The 19,578-nt window shown below is 37.8% G+C and overlaps 1 protein-coding gene across 9 annotated transcripts in view; it reads left to right on the plus strand.

Moving 5' to 3' along the window:
• SBF2 (SET binding factor 2) overlaps positions 1 to 19,578 on the plus strand; it is a 499,008-nt gene that overhangs the window by 93,966 nt on the left and 385,464 nt on the right. For all 9 annotated transcript variants that reach the window (XM_060399918.1, XM_042233068.1, XM_015101036.3 and 6 more), the window contains one exon: positions 4,823 to 4,908. Coding sequence is in view for 8 of the 9 variants with exons in the window: in XM_042233068.1 (XP_042089002.1) it covers positions 4,823 to 4,908 (86 nt within the window). In the remaining variant the exon portion in view is untranslated. The remainder of the gene's footprint in view (positions 1 to 4,822; positions 4,909 to 19,578) is intronic.

A 19,578-nucleotide genomic window follows, 5' to 3' on the forward strand; every position in this document is an offset into this window, starting at 1 on the left:
GTCTGCCATTTCTGTAAAAATTTCCATGATTTCTCTGCTACTTATGTCATTGTACTTACTGTGATATACTGAAATTATCAGTCCATTTTTCTGGTTTCTGTTCTCTTAATTCCTTGAGATAGGGGCCATGTCTCTTTCATTGTATGTCTCCAGTGTCTAGTAATTTATTGAATTAAGTTTGCTATGAATGTAAGAACTGGTGATACTTGAGGTGGGTTTTGGAAGCTGAGTGTCTATAATGAATCACTTTTAGTTTACTCTTACTGAAATCCTTTGTTTCGCTATAATGGTTGGTATATGAAGAGTTACTATACTGCAGCAGTTGTTCATTTTTGAGAATGTTTTTATTTTGCCTTTTTCAAATGTGACCTCAATTTTAGAACAATTCTGAGTTGGTCAATAAGGTGAATTTAACTTTCCATTTATCTTTTAAAGGTAAGAATTTGGTCATAAAGTGATTGAAGTCTAAGTGAGGGCCAAGGGGAAGTTCAGTTCACAGGGATGAGGATGAGAGATGATAGTGGATGATTTCTTTCTGAAAAATTGAATCAGGTGTTAAGGTTTCCTTAAGTTAGATGCACAAATAATCAGAATGCTATTCCTTTTACTTCAGAGTGAGTGGGAACAACATGTAGAATATATAAGAGCAAAGTACAGCAAAAAGCAATTTAGACCTAGCATGTACTCTCTAATCCAAATTGCTCACAGATTATATCCCCAAAGATCAATTTTGAATTGATCTGGTCTTTAGTGTCACAGGGTAATTTTGTCATAGACTATGCCAAAGCCTTTGACTGTGTGGATCACAATAAACTGTGGAAAATTCTTCAAGAGATGGGAATACCAGACCACCTAACCTGCCTCTAGAGAAATCTGTATGCAGGACAGGAAGCAACAGTTAGAACTGGACATGGAACAACAGACTGGTTCCAAATAGGAAAAGGAGTACGTCAAGGCTGTATATTGTCACCCTGTTTATCTAACTTCTATGCAGAGTACATATGAGAAACACTGGACTGGAAGAAACACAAGCTGAAATCAAGATTGCCGGGAGAAATATCAATCCCCTCAGATATGCAGAGAACACTACCCTTATGGCAGAAAGTGAAGAGGAACTTAAAAGCCTCTTGATGAAAGTAAAAGAGGAGAGTGAAAAAGTTGGCTTAAAGCTCAACATTCAGAAAACGAAGATCGTGGCATCTGGTCCCATCACTCCATGGGAAATAGATGGAGAAACAGTGGAAACAGTGTCAGACTATTTTTTGGGGCTCCAAAATCACTGCAGATGGTGACTTCAGCCATGAAATTAAAAGATGCTTACTCCTTGGAAGAAAAGTTATGACCAACCTAGATAGCATATTCAAAAGCAGGGACATTACTTTGCCGACTAAGGTCTGTCTAGTCAAGGCTATGGTTTTTCCTGTGGTCATGTATGGATGTGAGAGTTGGACTGTGAAGAAGGCTGAGTGCTGAAGAATTGATGCTTTTGAACTGTGGTGTTGGAGAAGACTCTTGAGTGTCCCTTGGACTGCAAGGAGATCCAACCAGTTCATTCTGAAGGAGATCAGCCCTGGGATTTCTTTGGAAGGAATGATGCTAAAGCTCAAACTCCAGTACTTTGGCCACCTCATGTGAAGAGTTGACTCATTGGAAAAGACTCTGATGCTGGGAGGGATTAGGGGCAGGAGGAGAAGGGGGCGGCCGAGGATGAGATGGCTGTATGGCATGACTGACTTGATGGACGTGAGTCTGAGTGAACTCCAGGAGTTGGTGATGGACAGGGGGGCCTGGCATGTTGCGATTCATGGGGTTGCAAAGAGTCGGACACGACTGAGCGACTGAACTGAACTGAATGATAGAGTAATGATATAGACTGTATCAAGGAATTAGATATGACAGAGTGCCTGAAGAACTGTGGACAGAGGATCGTGACATTGTACAGGAAGCAGTGATCAAAACCATCCTCAAGAAAAAGAAATGCAAAAAGGCAAAATGGCTGTCTGAGGAGGCCTTACAAATAACTGAGAAAATAAGAGAAGCCAAAGGCAAAGAGAAAAGGAAAGATATACCCATTTGAATGCAGAGTTCCAAAAAATAGCAAGGAGAGATTAGAAAGCCTTCCTCAGTGATCAGTTCAAAAAAATAGGGAAAAAATAGAATGGGAAAGACTAGAGATCTCTTCAAGAAAATTAGTGATACCAAGGGAACATTTCATGCAAAGATGGGCACAATAAAAGATAGAAATGGTATGGACCTAACAGAAGCAGAAGATACTAAGAAGAGATGGTGACAATACATAGAAGAACTGTACAAAAAAGATCTTCATGACCCAGATAACCACGATGGTGTGATCACTCACCTAGAGCCAGACATCCTGGAATGCAAAGTCAAGTGGGTCTTAGGAAGCATCACTACAAACAGAGCTAGTGGAGGTGATGGAATTCCAGTTGAGCTATATCAAATCCTAAAAGATGATACTGTGAAAGTGCTGCACTCATTATGGCAGCAAATTTGGAAAACTCAGCAGTGGCCGCAGGACTGGAAAAAGTCAGTTTTCATTCCAATCCCAAAGAAAGGCAATGCCAAAGAATGCTCAAACTACCGCACAGTTGCACTCATCTCACATGCTAGCAAAGTAATGCTCAAAATTCTCCAAGCCAGGCTTCAACAGTACATGAACCGTGAACTTCCAGATGTTCAAGCTGGATTGAGAAAGGCAGAGGAACCAGAGATCAAATTGCCAACATCCGTTGGATCATTGAAAAAGCAAGAGAGTTCCAGAAAAACATCTATTTCTGCTTTATTGACTATGCCAAAGCCTTTGACTGTGCAGATCACAATAAACTCTGGAAAATTCTTTAAGAGATGGGAATACCAGAGCACCTGACCTGCCTCCTGAGAAATCTGTATGCAGGTCAGGGAATGGGAATTCTAACATGTATACTATCATGTAAGAATTGAATCGCCAGTCCATGTCTGACGTAGGGTGCAGCATGCTTGGGGCTGGTGCATGGGGATGACCCAGAGAGATGTTGTGGGGAGGGAGGTGGGAGGGGGGGTCATGTTTGGGAACGCATGTAAGAATTAAAGATTTTAAAATTAAAAAAATTTAAAAAAAAATACAAATAAACAATTAAAAAAAAAAAGAACTGGACATGAAACAACAGACTGATTCCACATAGGGAAAGGAATATGTCAAGGTTGTATATTGTCACCCTGTTTATTTAACTTATATGCAGACTATAGCATGCAAAATGCTGGGCTGCATGAAGCGCAAGTTGGAATCAAGATTGCTGGAGAAATATTAATAACCTCAGATACCCAGAAGACACCATCCTTATGGCAGAAAATGAAGAACTAAAGAGCCTCTTGATGAAAGTGAACGAGTGAAAAAGTTGACTTAGAACTCAACATTCAGAAAACTAAGATCATGGCATCTGGTCCCATCACTTCATGGCAAATAGATGGGGAAACAGTGACAGACTTTAATTTTTTGGGCTCCAGAATCACTGCAGATGGTGACTGAAGCCATGAAATTAAAAGACGCTTGCTCCTTGGAAGAAAAGTTATGACTAACCTAGACAGCATATTAAAAAGCAGAGACATTACTTTTCCAACAAAGTTCTGTTTAGTCAAGGCTATGGTTTTCCAGTAGTCATGTATGGATGTGAGAGTTGGACGATGAAGAAAGCTGAGCGCCGAAGGATTGATGCTTTTGAACTGTGGTGTCGGAGAAGACTCTTGAGTGTCCCTTGGACTGCAAGGAGATCCAACCAGTCCATCATAAAGGAAATCATTTCTTTTCTGAATATTCATTAGAAGGACCAATCCTGAATCTGAAACTCCAACCTTTGGCCCCCTGATGCAAAGAACTGACTCATTTGAAAAGACCCTGATGCTGGGAAAGATTGAAGGTGGGAGGAGAAGGAGACGACTAGGATGAGATGGTTGGATGGCAAAACTGACTCGATGGACATGAGTTTGAGCAAGCTCCAGGAGGTGGTGATGGACAGGGAAGACTGGCTTGCTGCTGTCCCAAGGTCGCAAAGAGCTGGACATGACTGAGCAACTGAACTGAATGATATAGATGAGTGCTTTTCAACCAGGGGCATTTTTGCCCTCCTCCCCGACCCCGAGCATATTTGGCAGTGATTTGGAGACATTTTTGGTTGTAACAACTTAGGGGTATTAGATGTGGTGTTATTAACTTTTAGTGCGTTAAAGCTAAGGATGTTACTAAACATACTATAGTGTACTATAATGCACAGGATAGCTCCCCTCCCACTGCCTTCAAACCCAAGAAGGTATTATCTGGCCCAGAATGTCAGTAGTTCTGATATGGAGAAACCCTGTTTAGGCAATTGTCTAATTTCCAGGCCACTCTGAAAAATCTTTCTTTAACCCTGCATGGTGCTTAGAACCCATAACTGAAGCTTAGTGCTAACAGTGCCATTTCATTTGTCATTTAAGATTACTTTGTCTGCATGGTAAAGGTTTTAAATTTCAACTTGAGATACTGATCAGAAGATGGCTTTCCTTATTGGAAATAAAGGGTAGTTACTCCCATGATGTGGAGACTTGATTTCACATGCCTGTTTTCCGTAGTATTTTTGTGTCACTCTTTTGAGAGTCTGTAGGATGGGAATTACGTATCTTTTCAGTATTGTGTTTAGAAGATAGTTTTATACCCTTTAAAACATGAAAATGTTTAATCAGTATATAAATTTATTCAAAAAGTATTCATTTAGAAATAACTATTAATAAAATGAGTATTCAGATTTTTAAGTACCTGTAACTTAATGCACTCTGATTTTATTAATAGGGTCAGGAGCAGGTCTGGGGAAAATAATCCAGAGATTTCCACAGAAGGACTGGGATGATACACCTTTTCCACAGGGAATTGAATTGGTAAGTTGATGTTGTATTACTGTACTTTTATGATACTTTTCTTGTTTTATTTATGGTTATATTTATGTTGCAGTTACTTTTAAATTATTTGGTGATTTAATTGTAACACATTATTAAAAATAATCTCCCCAACACAGAAACCTTTGACCTACATTGGTTCTGGAATACCTGTTTTGCTGTTCTTCCCGTTTAAATTTCTCTTTAATATTAAACATGAAATAGATGATCTTTATGTACCTGGAAGCTGAAAAATTCCTCTGATTCTTATAATCAAACTCTTAGCCCAGTGTCTTCAGTGATAGTCTGTGTCATTAATCAAATATTTATTGTATCTTTTTTTCCTGAAAATTTCAAGGTCGTTGTTTTAGTGAAAACTAAATAAAAACATAGATAAACAAAACCAAAGGTTGGTTTAATAGTGATCAATCATGGTTTGAATTTGGTCTTGAAATCAAAATTCTTTCTTTCTGAATTCTTTCTTTCTAGTTACAGGATTTGTATGTAGTTTTGTAATAGTGCAATTAACTGCCTTATTTTTGTCAACCGTTTTAAAGCAATTTATGGTTGAGCATAATTTATATGACTAACACATTCTCTGGTGGTGGATCTGTGGTGATAGAATCAGAGACTGAAAAGATGATCACTAAAGTATTTTTGCAATATGACTATAAAGTTTAGAGAGTGTGTATATATGTGTTTGTATATTTGTATGTGGTCATCTATATTGTATGTATATTTACACACACACGAGCAGTATTCATCAAAGCAATTGTTTTGAGTGAACAGTTGGTGTAATGTGACAATGAAGAGAAGAGTGCTTGGGTTGAAAATCCCAGCTGAATGATGTGATTTCTGGCAAGTTACTTAGTTTCTTGAGCAACAAGAGTCTTCCATCTATAAAATGAGGACACTGATAATACTAATCTCGTAGGGTTATGTAAAAATAAAATGAGAAAAATACAAATAAAATGCTTAGAACAGTGTCTTCCATAAGTTCAGTCATAAAGTTCTCAGTAAATAAGGTAGCTTGCTGGTGTTGTTATTGTTGTCCTTGGTGCTCTGTGTTTGACATATTGCAGCTCCTGCCTCAGAGGAAGAACTGTTCAGTCTTTTGTTAGCCTGTATCAGAAATGTTTATTAGTAATAAAACTAATGTTGAAAATTATGATTTTTCTTATCTTAGCAAATGACTGTCCATTTCTGCCTCCCTGAGGATAAAAGATACATTGCTAAATGCTTAATTTTGATTGTTAAACCCAGTTGTGTAAAGAAGGCTGTGAGTTCTATAGCCCCACAGAGGGGGTAAATCTTGAGTTTAGGCATTAAAAGCGGGAGAAGAGTATGAGAATCTGTGAGGTAATAGAGAATACATTGGAAAAGACCCTGATGCTGGGAAAGATTGAGTGCATGAGGAAAAGGGGATGACAGCAGATGAGATGGTTGGATGGCATCACCAACTCAATGGATATAAGTTTGAGCAAACTCCAAGAGATAGTGAAGGACAAGTAAGCCTGGTGTACTGCAGTCCATGAGGTTGCAAAGAGTTGGGCATGACTGAGCAACTGAACAACAAAGTGGTCTCTGCCGCTAGTTCCTGGCACAGAGCTTCTGAAACCCTTGTAATTTCCTAAGTCAAAAAATACTAGAGACATCTTTTGTTCTAATATTTGATCTTTGATCCTGGTTCCTGCCACAGGGCTCCTGAAACCTTTGTAACTTCCTGGGGAGTAGGAGTGTTTTGTTCTGATGAGGTGACTCTTGGGGGACTTCTGGATGGTTCCTGGATGAAGAGAAGGACCAGGCCATGATTAGGAGCTTGGAACTTTCAGCATTGATCTGCTATTCTCTTGAAAAGGGAGAAGGGCTGACAGTTTAGTTAATGATTGATCATGCCTACATGAAGAAGCCACCATAAAGATCCCCAAAGTATGGGATTCGAAGAACTTCCAGGTTGTTCACCTACGGGGAGAGTGATGCACCCCAGCTGCACAGAGAGAGAAGCTCCTGTGCTTGGGACCTTCCCAGGCTTCCCTCTGTATATCTCTTCATCTGCTGTTCATCTGTATTCCTTATCATATCCTTTAATAAACTGATTGTATTTTAAGTGAGCCACTTGAGCAGATTAATTGAATCCAAAGAGGTTGAAGTCATGGAACCTCCGATTTGTAGCCAACTCGTACAGAAGTTGTAGGTAACCTGGGGACCTGCTTGCAGTTGGCATCTCAGGTTGAGGGGAGTGTTGGTTTCATGGGACTGAGCCCTTAACCTTAATCAATCAGTTAAATTGTAGGACACCCAGCAGATGTTGTGGATAATTGCTTGTTTTGAGGAAAAAATCCCACACATTGGGTGTCTAGGAGTGTTAGAAATGAAGTATTCTGGGTAAGGTAAATGTTACCACATGGAGGAGAAAAGTAGGTTTTTGAAGAGCCTCCTTGTATTCCTTTTTCTTCTCTTCCACATCTCTGTAAATACTAGTAATTGGTCTTACAGTGGATAACTGGCATTTGTACTGTTAAAGCTTTTAAACTGTTTCACTGTCCTTTTTAGTAATGATTGAAAGGGGAGCATTTTGATACTTGAGGCCTTTTAGAACTTTTGTGTGTTCCTAACTCCCCTCACATAAATGTGCGGATGGATATAAATTACATCAGTTTGACAGTATGAACAGTGAACCACCTTCAATAAATTTCAAGGACAACTGATGTTATTGGGTTAGAGAGAGATCATGATTTGACTGTAGTTTATTTAGCTATGACTGAGAAGGAATACTTTCTGTATTTCAAAAGTTCAGACATAGATACTGTGATGCCTCTGATGTCTCTAGTAGTGATGGAGAGACATGTGTTGATTTTCATTTCAGTTGAGTTCAATCACTCAGTCGTGTCTGATTCTTTGCTACCCTGTGGGCTGCAGCAGCCAGGTCTCCCTGTCCATCACCAACTCCCAGAGTTTACTCAAACTCATGTCCGTTGAGTCAGTGATGCCATCCAGACATCTCATCCGCTGTCGTCCCCTTCTCTTCCTGCCTTCAATCTTGCCCAGCATCAGGGTCTTTTCAAATGAGTCAGTTCTTCACATCGAGTGGTCAAAGTATTGGAGTTTCAGCTTTAGCATCAGTCCTTCTAATGAATATTCAGGACTCATTTCCTATTGGATGGACTGGTTGGATCTTGCAGTCCAAGGGACACTCAAGAGTCTTCTCCAATACCACAGTTCAGAAGCATCAATTCTTCAGCACTCAGCTTTCTTTATAGTCCAACTCTCACATCCATAAATGACTACTGAAAAAACCATAGCTTTGACTAGACGGACCTTCATTGGCAAAGTAATGTCTCTGCTTTTTAATATGCTGTCTAGGTTGGTGATAACTTTTCTTCCAAGTAGCAAGCTTGGTCCATACCATTTCTATCTTTTATTGTGCCCATTTTTGCATGAAATGTTCCCTTGGTATCTCTAATTTTCTTGAAGAGATCTCTAGTCTTTCCCATTCTATTGTTTTCCTCTGTTTCTTTGCACTGATTATCGAGGAAGGCTTTCTTATCTCTCCATGCTGTTCTTTGTAACTCTGCATTTAAATGGGTATACCTTTCCTTTTCTCCTTTGCCTTTGGCTTCTCTTCTTTCACAGCTATTTGTAGCATCCATTTTGCCTTTTTGCATTTCTCTTTCTTGGAGATGGTCTTGATCCCAACCTCCTCTACAATGTCACGAACTTCCGTCCATAGTTCTTCAGGCACTCTGTCTATCAGATCTAATGTGTTGACTTTACTACTAACTAAATGAATATTTTTTCTTTGTGGGAAAGACAGTCCTGTGTTCGGGTGCTGTCAGGGTCTCTCCAGTAATAAGTAGAGTCTTATGGGATTGGTGAAACTGAGATGTTAAGAAGGAGGATAACTTTTCCTCACCTAAGATTTTCCTAGATGATTATGTTGGGTGATTTTTTGTGAAGCATTTCAGAATGTTTGGGACTAGATTAATATTTAAAGATTATTTATCTTGCTGGATTACATTGGGAACTTTCTCTTTCTTTTAAATTTTTTCATAATTGATAGCAATTCCCATTTCCTAATGTCTGTTGTGCTTTTTCAGGTACAGAATAAATTTGTTTATATTATCTATCAAACCCATTTTAAAACATACAAAATCGTTAACTTACATTTTTGTTGTCTTACTATTTATTGCTCTCCATGGGGGTCATGAAAAGTTGGACACAACTTAGTGACTGAGCACACACACACTCTATACCTTATATGTTAGAAATGTGCAACTATTTTGCATATTAACAGCGATAACTTGAAGACTGTAATATACTGTGTAATCTAGAGCAACTCCTGCAGCTTTAAGACCAGAGATAGACCTAATAAAATTTTAGTGTAATTGAAGATGATGTGGTTCAGTCTCTTAAGTGGTTTGTTGATTCTGGGGTTGTAGTGACCCTTTTCTGATGATTTACATGAAAAAAAAAATCTTAACTCCTCCAAGCTGGTGGTAGTGGAGCAACTTTTTAGCATGTAACGTTAATGTTAATATCTAACAGTTGTATATGATTGATAGAACATGATGAATTGACAAATTAGATGATTAGAGATAGTATTAATATATCTAATTTAAAGGTAGGTATATTGAGGATTAGGAAGTTTAAACAGTTTCGCTAAGGTCTAACAGCTGAGATGCAGCAGAACTAGAATTCAAACCCAGGTCTTGTAACTCTCAGTCTCAGTCAAAATCTGAGAATATTCTGAGAGTGATACTTTAAGCTATGGTTAACATTTAAATGCAGGATCTGAAAACAGGATTCTATAATTTGGTAGACCTGAGGTTCAGAACTCCTAAAAGAATGCTGTGCTGAAATAATGCTGTGTTATTAGAAGCCAGTTTCATTTATTTATGTTATTTGAGGATGAGCGTGGCTTCAGAACATAGTATTATATTGAAATTATTTTGTGTTGTCATCTCTCCTGCCCACACAGCAAGTATTTCATGTATTCAAATTCTAGTTGAAAGGCAATTGTGTTCAGCCTGAAGACTAAACTTTATTACTTGTGGGAAAGGATTTTAGACATTCATTCATTAATAAGTCAAATCCCAAATTTAATACAGAGGATGCTGAATTTAGTCTTTCTAAAGCTTTTGTGTGAAAAACTTGCCTTCTCTTTCTTTTCTTCCATTGAGATGTGCTGAACTTTAATTTGGATGGTTTTTAAAAATAAAAATATGAAAATAAGCTAAACCAAACATAATGACTGCTTTTCCAATTCTAGGATATTTTTATCTTTTTCTCGTACCTTTTAGGCATACATGGAAACCACAGACAGTCATAAAAATAAAGTTTCAGTCAATTTTAGTGACTATTTCAAAGAAAATTTAAGAATTGTTCTGCAGAGGCATACTATGGCTAACAATCTATTTCTGATCATGGGAAGCAATGTTTGTATTGGCTTCGTTTTGAGCATCAACAAATAGTATTGTTTTAGGCACCAGCTCTTTTTAAAGATGCTCTGTCTCAGAAGTGAATTTTTTTTATATTCACATTCAAAGAATGTGTCACAATCTTCACTAGGGAATGCCTATACCGAGGCATTTTTAGATCTTTCTGATTTGTTTTTTAGAAGACTAAAGTACTGTGATTAAAAAATGCTGTGGCTTGGGTAAAACAGGATTAAATGTTTCATTAGAATTTCTAAACTTGAGGTTCTTAAGATATTAGTTCATTTGTTTAAGTTATAAACTAGTGATTTGACTACTAGCATGAATTCAGTTTTCTGTAGTTTTAAGTATAGATTGAGGAGAAGAGATGAAAAATACTTTGTATTCAACATTCTGTAGTTGTAACTTAGGAGAAGTAGTCTTAGTATGGTATGTTATTTGAAGGCAGAGAAGTAAGTATAAGCGTCATGTAATATTTTAATTCTTTAAGCTGTTTAGAATGCACTGAATACTGCAAATGGGCTTGTGGCTGTCTATCTGACCTAGATATAAGTACTGTTTGGTCAGGGGACTGAGTGTAGAAAGGATGAAAGAGAATTTTTCCCCTCTTTGTGGAGGTATATGCGTGAAAGGAGAATGAGAAAGGTAATGAACATATTGGATGACAGAATCAGGTTTCACAAATATTTTAAAAGGCTGGAGTTACAGGTCCTTCATATAAGAGGATTAAATTTAATAGGTGAAAATGTAGGTCCTGCATGTGAGTATGATAAAATGAGATCTATAAGTATTTAGAGTAAAGAATGCAGAATACTTTCCCAGAGATTTGACAAATACAAAAAGACAGCTAAAAATGAAAATATATAATTATAGAAGATACCTATGGTGGCTCATTCAGTAAAGAATCTGCCTGCAATGCAGAAGACACAAGTTTGATCCCTGGGTCCAGGAATATCCAGTGGAAAAGGAAATGGCAACCCGGTGCAGTATGCTTGCCCGGGAAATCCCATGGACAGAGGAGCCTGGCGGTCTGTAGTCCCTGTGGCTGCAGTGTTAGTGACTAACACTGAGGATTAGTAGTCTGTCTTGTGCTAGAGAATCTTTCATCTACCCAGTCTCCTTGGTCTGCTCTCAGAACCCCCTCAGGAAAGGTTTTATTGCCATGCTGGGGTTCTGTTATACCTAAAGCTTTGACGCCATAGAGAACTTTCTGAGGAAGCTGAAGAACTACAGTACACAAGCCTAGCCTATTACAGATTTATGTTGTCTGCAAACAGCCTGGCTCCATTACCACACAGAATACTGCTGTTCATCTCTTACGTAATTGTCTATCATATCACCTCTATGGTTTGTTCTGTACTTTTTAACCTCAAGTTCCTCATTCTGGTCTTCATTTTTCATCGATGCCAAGTATTAACTTAAAAAAGCCTTTTCCTGACTGTATCTCTTTAGCTATTATCATATTTCTTCTTTATTATGAAATGTTTCAAATGATTCTTCTTCATTTGCCGTCTCCATTTCTGTAAGAGCCTAGTGTGGTACTATGGAAGGAATATGGCATCTGAACTTAAAAACCTTAAGCAAAGTTAATTTACCTTGTGATAATATTACTTTTCCTATAAGACTGTTAATGTTCTGATTTCTTGCTATCCACTCTAATCTCTTATACCTATCTCACCCACATCTCAGGGGCTTATTCTGAAATATAGTTATGCCCTCTCCATTCTAAAATTGCATAGTTGAAGTTTGTTAATATTTTCTGAATTCATTAAGGTAATGCTTGATGTTATAATAGGTAAACCTTGAAGCCTTAGGGCTAAAATGAGATAAGCCTTTTTTCTTCTTACTTGCATGATCACATACTTGATTGGCAGTAGGTAGACAAGAGTGTGGTTTGGTATCTTCAAAGTTTCATCTTGAGCATCACCATTCAGTTGGCTGAGTAGTAAAAGAAAACATGGAGGATAGTGAAGGTGGATTTTATGGGAAAGATCTGGGAGGCTGTATGTGTGTGTGCTCTGTCACTTCAGTCGTGTTCAACTTTTTGTGACCCTGTGGATGTAGCCTGCTGGGCTCCTCTGTCCATGGGATTCTCCAGGCAAAAAGAGTGGAGTGAGTTACTGTGCCCTCCTTCAGGGGATCTTCCTGACCCAGGGATCAAACATGCATCTCTTGCCTTCAGGAGGATTTTTTACCACTGAGCCACTGCGGAAGCCCTGAAGGCTGTATACATCACTTCTCTTCCATTCATCAGAAATCAGTCTTTTAATCACAGTTAACTGTAAGCGGAGTTTGGCAAATAAAACCTAGATGTGTGCCTAGGAGAAAAGTGAAACAGATTTAGTGAACAACTGCCTTTCCTCTGCCACAGTGTTCTTGTTGAAATTCAAAGATCTTTCCCTTATTCTAATTCTCTTTGACAACTTTATTTTTTGATATCACTAATTCAGTCTTTGTGGTAGAATAAAAAATACTTTGGCTCAGTTCCTGACACAAAGTGCCTGAAATCTTTGGAATTTACTCTTTTGTATGCTAATAAGATAGCTTATGGGTTTCAGAAACCCCAGATAGCTTCAGGAAGGGGGCTGGTGTGCCAGAGTAACCAACCATGTGGTTGCTACTGCTGCTAAGTCGCTTCAGTCGTGTTCGACTCTGTGCGACCCCATAGACGGCAGCCCACCAGGCTCTGCTGTCCTTGGGATTCTTCAGGCAAGAACACTGGAGTGGGTTGCTATTTCCTTATCCAATGCATGAAAGTGAAAAGTGAAAGTGAAGTTGCTCAGTTGTGTCCAATCCTTAGTGACCCTATGGACCGCAGCCCACCAGCCTTCTCCATCCATGGGATTTTTCCAGGCAAGTGTACTGGAGTGGGGTGCCATTGCCTTCTCCAACCATGTGGTTAGAGCATTGGAAATTTCAGGCCCACTGGGGAGGAAGAGGGGCTGGAGATTGAGTTCAGTCATCAATGGCCAATGAGCTACCTAATGAAACATTCAGTCATGCCTACCTAATGAAACTTCCATAGAAACCCCTGAACGAAGGTATATACAGATCTTCCGAGTCAGTAAACACATGGATGTGCTGAGAAGGTAATGAGCTTGGAGAAGGCATGGAGGTTTTGTGTTTCGCCCTCCCTCCATACCTTGACTTATAGATCTCTTCTATTTGGCTCTTTTTAAGTTACATCCTTTACAGTAAATTGGTAAGTGTACATAAAGTGTTTTCCTGAGTTCAGTGAGCTTTCTAATGAATTATTGAACCTAGCGGGGACAGTCATATGAACCCCTGAATTTGTAGTCTGCAGGCAGAGATGTGGATGGATAATTTGGACATCCTTTTGCAGCTGGCATCTGAAGCTGAGGACAGTCTTGTTGGCTGAGGCCTGATCCCTTGACTGTGGGATATGTACTCTGGGAAGTTAATGTCTTAATTGAATTGTTTGCCACCCAGTTGGTGTTGGGGAAAACACACATATTTGGCATCAGGAAAAATACACCCATCTCCATCAAGCTAATTTTCTCTTAATTTCGGTTAATTCTCTTGCATTTTCCTTATTTTTGTTTTGTTTTTGTGGCTTCCTTGCTACAGACTGTAAGATTCAGTTTTCATTTTTTTGGTATCTTGTCTTCTCTTGGAAGTGATGGCATCACTATTCTGTCAGTCTGTTATACTTGAATTCTAGTCATGCCTTTGATTGTTATTTTGTGCACTTCCTATGATCTAAGTGTGTTGCCTATATGTCTCAGAGCTAAGCCATGTTTGGTATCTCTTTCTAATCCCGGGCTTCTAATGTTGTGTCAATTCCGGTAACAAATATCCTGGAAGGTTTAATAGAAGATAGTTCTTGCCTAATTTCACTTGTAGCAGTTTGTGCTATGGTGGAACTGACACCTGGATAAGTCATATGTATTATGCAAACCAGAATACTTTGAGAGTGAAAGGTAGTGAGTTGGAAAACTAGCATAAACTGAATCTATCCTGAACAAATTAATTTTTTGGTTGCTTATACATATGCATATACATGTGTAAAGTTATTCATGGCAAAAGTGGAAACTACCTAAATGTCTGTCAGTAGGTGACTGATTGAAGTAGTGCTACAATCATTCATCAGAATATAATGCAACTGTTAAAAAGTATGAGATAGAAGATGTGCAAATGGCTAACAAGCACCTGAATAGATGCTAAGGTCACTAATCATTAGGGAAATGCAAATCAAAATGAAAATGAGATACTACTTCACACCTGTTAAACGATGACTAGTATAAAAAAGCGTGGTAGAAAATAACAAGAGTTGGCAAAGCTGTGGAGAATTATAGCCCTTGTGCACTGTTGGTGGATATGTAGAATGGCACAGATGCTGTGGAAAATGATATGGCAGTTCCTCAAAAAATTCAGAACAGGCTTACTATGTGGTCCAGCAATTTCACTTCTGGTTATACACCCCAAAGAACTGAAAGTTCAGTTCAGTTCAGTCGCTCAGTTGTGTCCGACTCTTTGCGACCCCATGAATCGCAGCATGCCAGGCCTCCCTGTCCATCACCATCTCCTGAAGTTCACTCAGACTCATGTCCATCGAGTCCGTGATGCCATCCAGCCATCTTATCCTCGGTCGTCCCTTCTCCTCCTGCCCCCAATCCCTCCCAGCATCAGAGTCTTTTCCAGTGAGTCAGCTCTTTGTATGAAGTGGCAGCAGGGACTCAAATAGATTTTTGTACGTACATGTTCACAGTGGCGTTATTCACCATAGCCAAAAGCAACCCAAATATCCATTGACAGATAAATGGATAAACAAAATGTGTTATATACGTACAATGAAATACTATTCAGCCTTAAAAATAAAGGAAATTTTGACGTGTGGTACAAGGTGAATGCTTCTTAAAGACATTAGCCAAGGTGAAATAGGCCAGTCACAAAGTAAAGTACCTAGAATAGCCAAATTCATAAAGAAGGTAGAATGGTGATTACCATGGGTGGGGAAGCAAGAATGGGGAAATGTTTAATGGGTATAGATTTTCAGTTTTGCAAGATGAAAAGTGTTCTGAAGATTGATTGCAGGACAGTATGAGTGTACTTAACAGTAATGAGCTGCACATTTAAAAATGGTTAAGATGATAAGTGTTATGTATGCTGCTGCTGCTGCTGAGTTGCTTCAGTCATGTCCAACTTTGTGCGACCCCATAGATGGCAGCCCACCAGGCTCCCCCTTCCCTGGGATTTTCCAGGCAAGAACACTGGAGTGAGTTGCCATTTCCTTCTCCATGTAATGTTATGTATACTTTTCTACTATTAAAAACTTCTAAAAACTTTTTAGAAAAATGAGCTTTATTCAGTGACATGAATTAATCTTTGACACATTGTATGGCAAATAGCCAAAACAATTTAGAGAAGAAAGAACAAAATTGGAGGACTTGCATTACCTGGTTTCAAGACAGAGTGTAGAGCTCAGTATTCAAGACAGTGTGGTATTGGCTTAAAGATAGACATGTAGATCCATGCTACACTCTAGAAGCAAATCCCCACGTTATGCTAAACAGATATTCAGTAGAGTGGCTAAGGTAATTCAGTTGTGGAAAGATGGGATTTCCGTCAAATGGTAGTAAAACAATTGAATGTCCATTTGGAAAAAAATAGCTTTGACCCTTCCTCACACTGTACAGAAAAATTAATTTGAAGTAGATCATTGGCTGAATGTAAAAGCTAAAACTGTAAAGGTTTTTAAAAGAAAACTTAAGACAGCATCTTTGCAAACCTTTAGTTAAGCAGAGACTTTAATAAAGTTTCTCTGCTTTGTTACGCAGAAAAGGTGGGTAGTCAGATAATAAATCCTGCTTTGTATTATAGATTTCAGTTGGATCTACAGAATCTATGGATGCCACTTGGGCCTTCTATTGTTTGCTGTTTCCCTTTAGTGAGGAGGAGGAGACTGGGAGAAAAGAGGGGGAGCTCTAGAAACAGTTTACCTAGGATCTCAGAGCACAGGTTTCTCAGATGTTATCTATTCTGCTGAGCCAGGTTTTCTTGTCAAGCCAGAATTTTTGATATATTCAAAGCTGTAGGGTGGCTTTTGCAAATAGAACTTCTTTATCAAAATTTAATCCCTATAGATGATAGCCAACTTGAGATATAAAAACATTATTATATGTAGAAGATTTTGTGGTATAGAGGAAAGAATACTGAACTCTGGGATTTTATTTATCTGTCTGTATCAGTATAAAAACCTATATATAATTTGATTATAAAAAGCAACAGCTATTTAGAGAGAGAACACCAACTCTCTAAGTTACATAACCTAGTTTCAATGGTATAATAAGGAATTATATTTTCATATTATCCATCCCCTCACACGTCAGTTCTTTTTCTAATCAAGTTCTTTGGTGGTCCAGACATCCTATTACAGTCACATCTTTTTTTCTTGAGTTTGTATTGTACTTTGAGTATTCATGTGGAATTTTCCCTACTATGAATATAGTTATTTTCCTTATAAGTTTTTCTAGAGTACTTGAAAACCCTTGAAAAAACAAACATGTCAGTTTGAAAAGCATTTAAAAATGCTTCTGGTGGCCTCTAGTGGTACTTATGTGCCTATAAAAAGTCACTAATATCCCCAATATACAAAATTTTAGGTGGAGAGAGTTACTAAGCAGACAAACACAAATACGTATATTTATTGAAGAAGAGTTTTTAATCTTTGAGAACTAAAAATTTATTGATGAACTATAAATCTGTCAGTGATGTATGTACAGCTGGGTCTGTTATTGCAAATTTTATCTTTCCTTACTTTCAAGAAGGAAATAGGCTTTCCCTACTTTCAAGAAATGCCTTTAAATTATATGTTACATACATATCTTACTTGGCAGTGTTTCTATTTTGTACTATGTCAGCAGTAGTTTACTATTGCATTTTGCTGAAATGTGTCCATAAAGGATGGTAGAATGATTTCTGACATATCCTTAAATATAATAAAAGCTAAAAATAGGGTCAATATTTTGTAAGTTAATCATAAAGATAATCAATCCTTAGATAAGTTTATTTCTAAATAGCTACTTCTGGCTAGTTTAAGATACTTTAAGTTAGACCAAGAAGTATCCAGAATCTGAAATATATGTGGAAATTGTATAAATGTCTGAAATTTAGATAATTTGGAAAAATTTGTATAAATTCAAGATTTGGAAAGCTAAAGAGAAAAGTGGCAGGTTTGGGTAAGTTAGATTTAAGTGCTGAAATTCATCCCCATTCATGCTAAAAATTAGATATTAAAATCTAGGTCGTATAGCTACTTGGGCTGTATGTAGGCTGAGATGATAATAAAGCCCTTGGTCTTTTGATTCTCTGCTAAAGCTTTTCTAAAACTAATATAAAAATTCTTGGGTTAGATGAGGTAAGCTGATTTTTTAAAAGTTTTTTTTCTTTTTTTTCTAAAAATAAAAAAAATTAACAAATAAGTCTTATTCTAATTAGGAAGGTTTAGCTGGCATTGGGAAGAAGTGAATAAAAAAGTGTTAATGTTAAAACATTAAAATCAGAAGGGTCTAATGATACAAATCTTTGGTAATTAAGGAGTTGGCAGCTTTTATTTCTTCCAAAGATGGACCATATTTACCAGAAACACACATAGTATAGGTGAGCTCAGAATAACCTTCAGATATGACAGCTTTAATGTTCTAATGAAAAAGTTAGATTCTACTGTTGGGTTCATAACTGACTGAAAGATCTCAGTAAGGTTAGTAAGATCATCAGTGTATTTCTCCAATTCAGTATTGTGTACTTATTTTGGAAATAGGAATAAATTGCTAAAAGACTTAAATGAGATGTGCTATCAGTTTGTGGGTTGATTGTGGTTTCCATTGTTGACTGGGAAGGCAATGACTGCTTTTCCTGAGACTTCTGAGTGCTAATACACAAGATGGGGTGGAATCTTCCATTCTGGTTAAGTGTTACTCTGAGACTTCTGAGTGCTAATAACTAAGATGGAATAGAACCTTCCGTTTGGGTTAAGTGTTACTCTGATAGGCCAGAGAAGTGGAAGAGAAGTTTTCTGAGTTTAAAAGAGCCACAGGAGAGCTTTTTTCTACTTATTCCATCAACTAGGAATTCTTTTAAACTGAATGTGGCCTGTTTAAAATTTCTAGATGTATTCCAATTTCACATAAATGTTTACTTATCTTAATATTGTTCTACCTAGGTAATACCTGTAATTTAATCTCACAGAACAGTCTGTTGCCTCTTGGTGACAGTGACTTTTTTAAAAAAATTTATTTTTAATCAAAGGATAACTGCTTTACAATATTGTGTTGGTTTCTGCCATACATCATCATGAATCGGTCATAGGTATGCATATGTCCCCTCTCTCTTGAACCTCCTTCCCACCTCCCACCCCTTCCCACCCTCCTCTAGGTTGTTACAGAGCCCCAGTTTGAGTTCCCTGAGTCATACAGCAAATTCCCATTGGCTGTTTTACATATGGTAGTGTATATGTTTCCATGTTACTCTCTCCATTTGTCCCACCTTCTCCTTCCTCTCTTCCCATGCCCCCCGCCCCCATGTCCATAAGTCTCTTCCCTGTGTCTGCATCTTCGCTGCTACCCTGCAGATAGATTTATCAGTACTGGGTGACAGTGATAACCTTAAGTAGAATGGTGTAGTGCTGCTGTTACTGAAAGTGAAGAATTGTTTCCTAAACATTTTAAGGGCGAGGTCTTTGATCTCTGGTGAGTTTTACTTTTATTGTATTAAATTAAAAAAAAATTTTTTTTAAACTGAGTTATAATTGACTAAAGTTTCAGGTACACAGCATAGTGATTTGCAGTTTTTAAAGATTATACTCCATTTATAGTTATTATAAAATATTGGCCCTATTCTCTGTGCTGAACAATATATCCTTGTAGCTAATTTATTTTATACATTATTATGTAGCTCTTAATCTATGTACCTTTGTACCTCTTTCATACCCTAATATTGCCCCTCTTTCTCTCCCCACTGGTAACCACTGGTCTGTTTTTTGTTGTTGTATATTTTGTAATATTCGCTGGTTTGTTTTATTTTTTAGACTTCACATGTAAGTGATACCTTACAATATTTGTCTTTCTCTGACTTATTTCGTTAAGTATAATGCCCTCCAAGTCCATCCATGTAGTTGCAAAGGCGAAATTCCATTCTAATGGCTGATTAGTATCCCATGATACATACTATACAAGTATGTATTTCCATATCTTCTTTATCCATTCATCTTTTGATGGAC

This window comes from Ovis aries, chromosome 15 (assembly GCF_016772045.2).
Source record: "Ovis aries strain OAR_USU_Benz2616 breed Rambouillet chromosome 15, ARS-UI_Ramb_v3.0, whole genome shotgun sequence".
Lineage (NCBI taxonomy): Eukaryota > Metazoa > Chordata > Mammalia > Artiodactyla > Bovidae > Ovis > Ovis aries.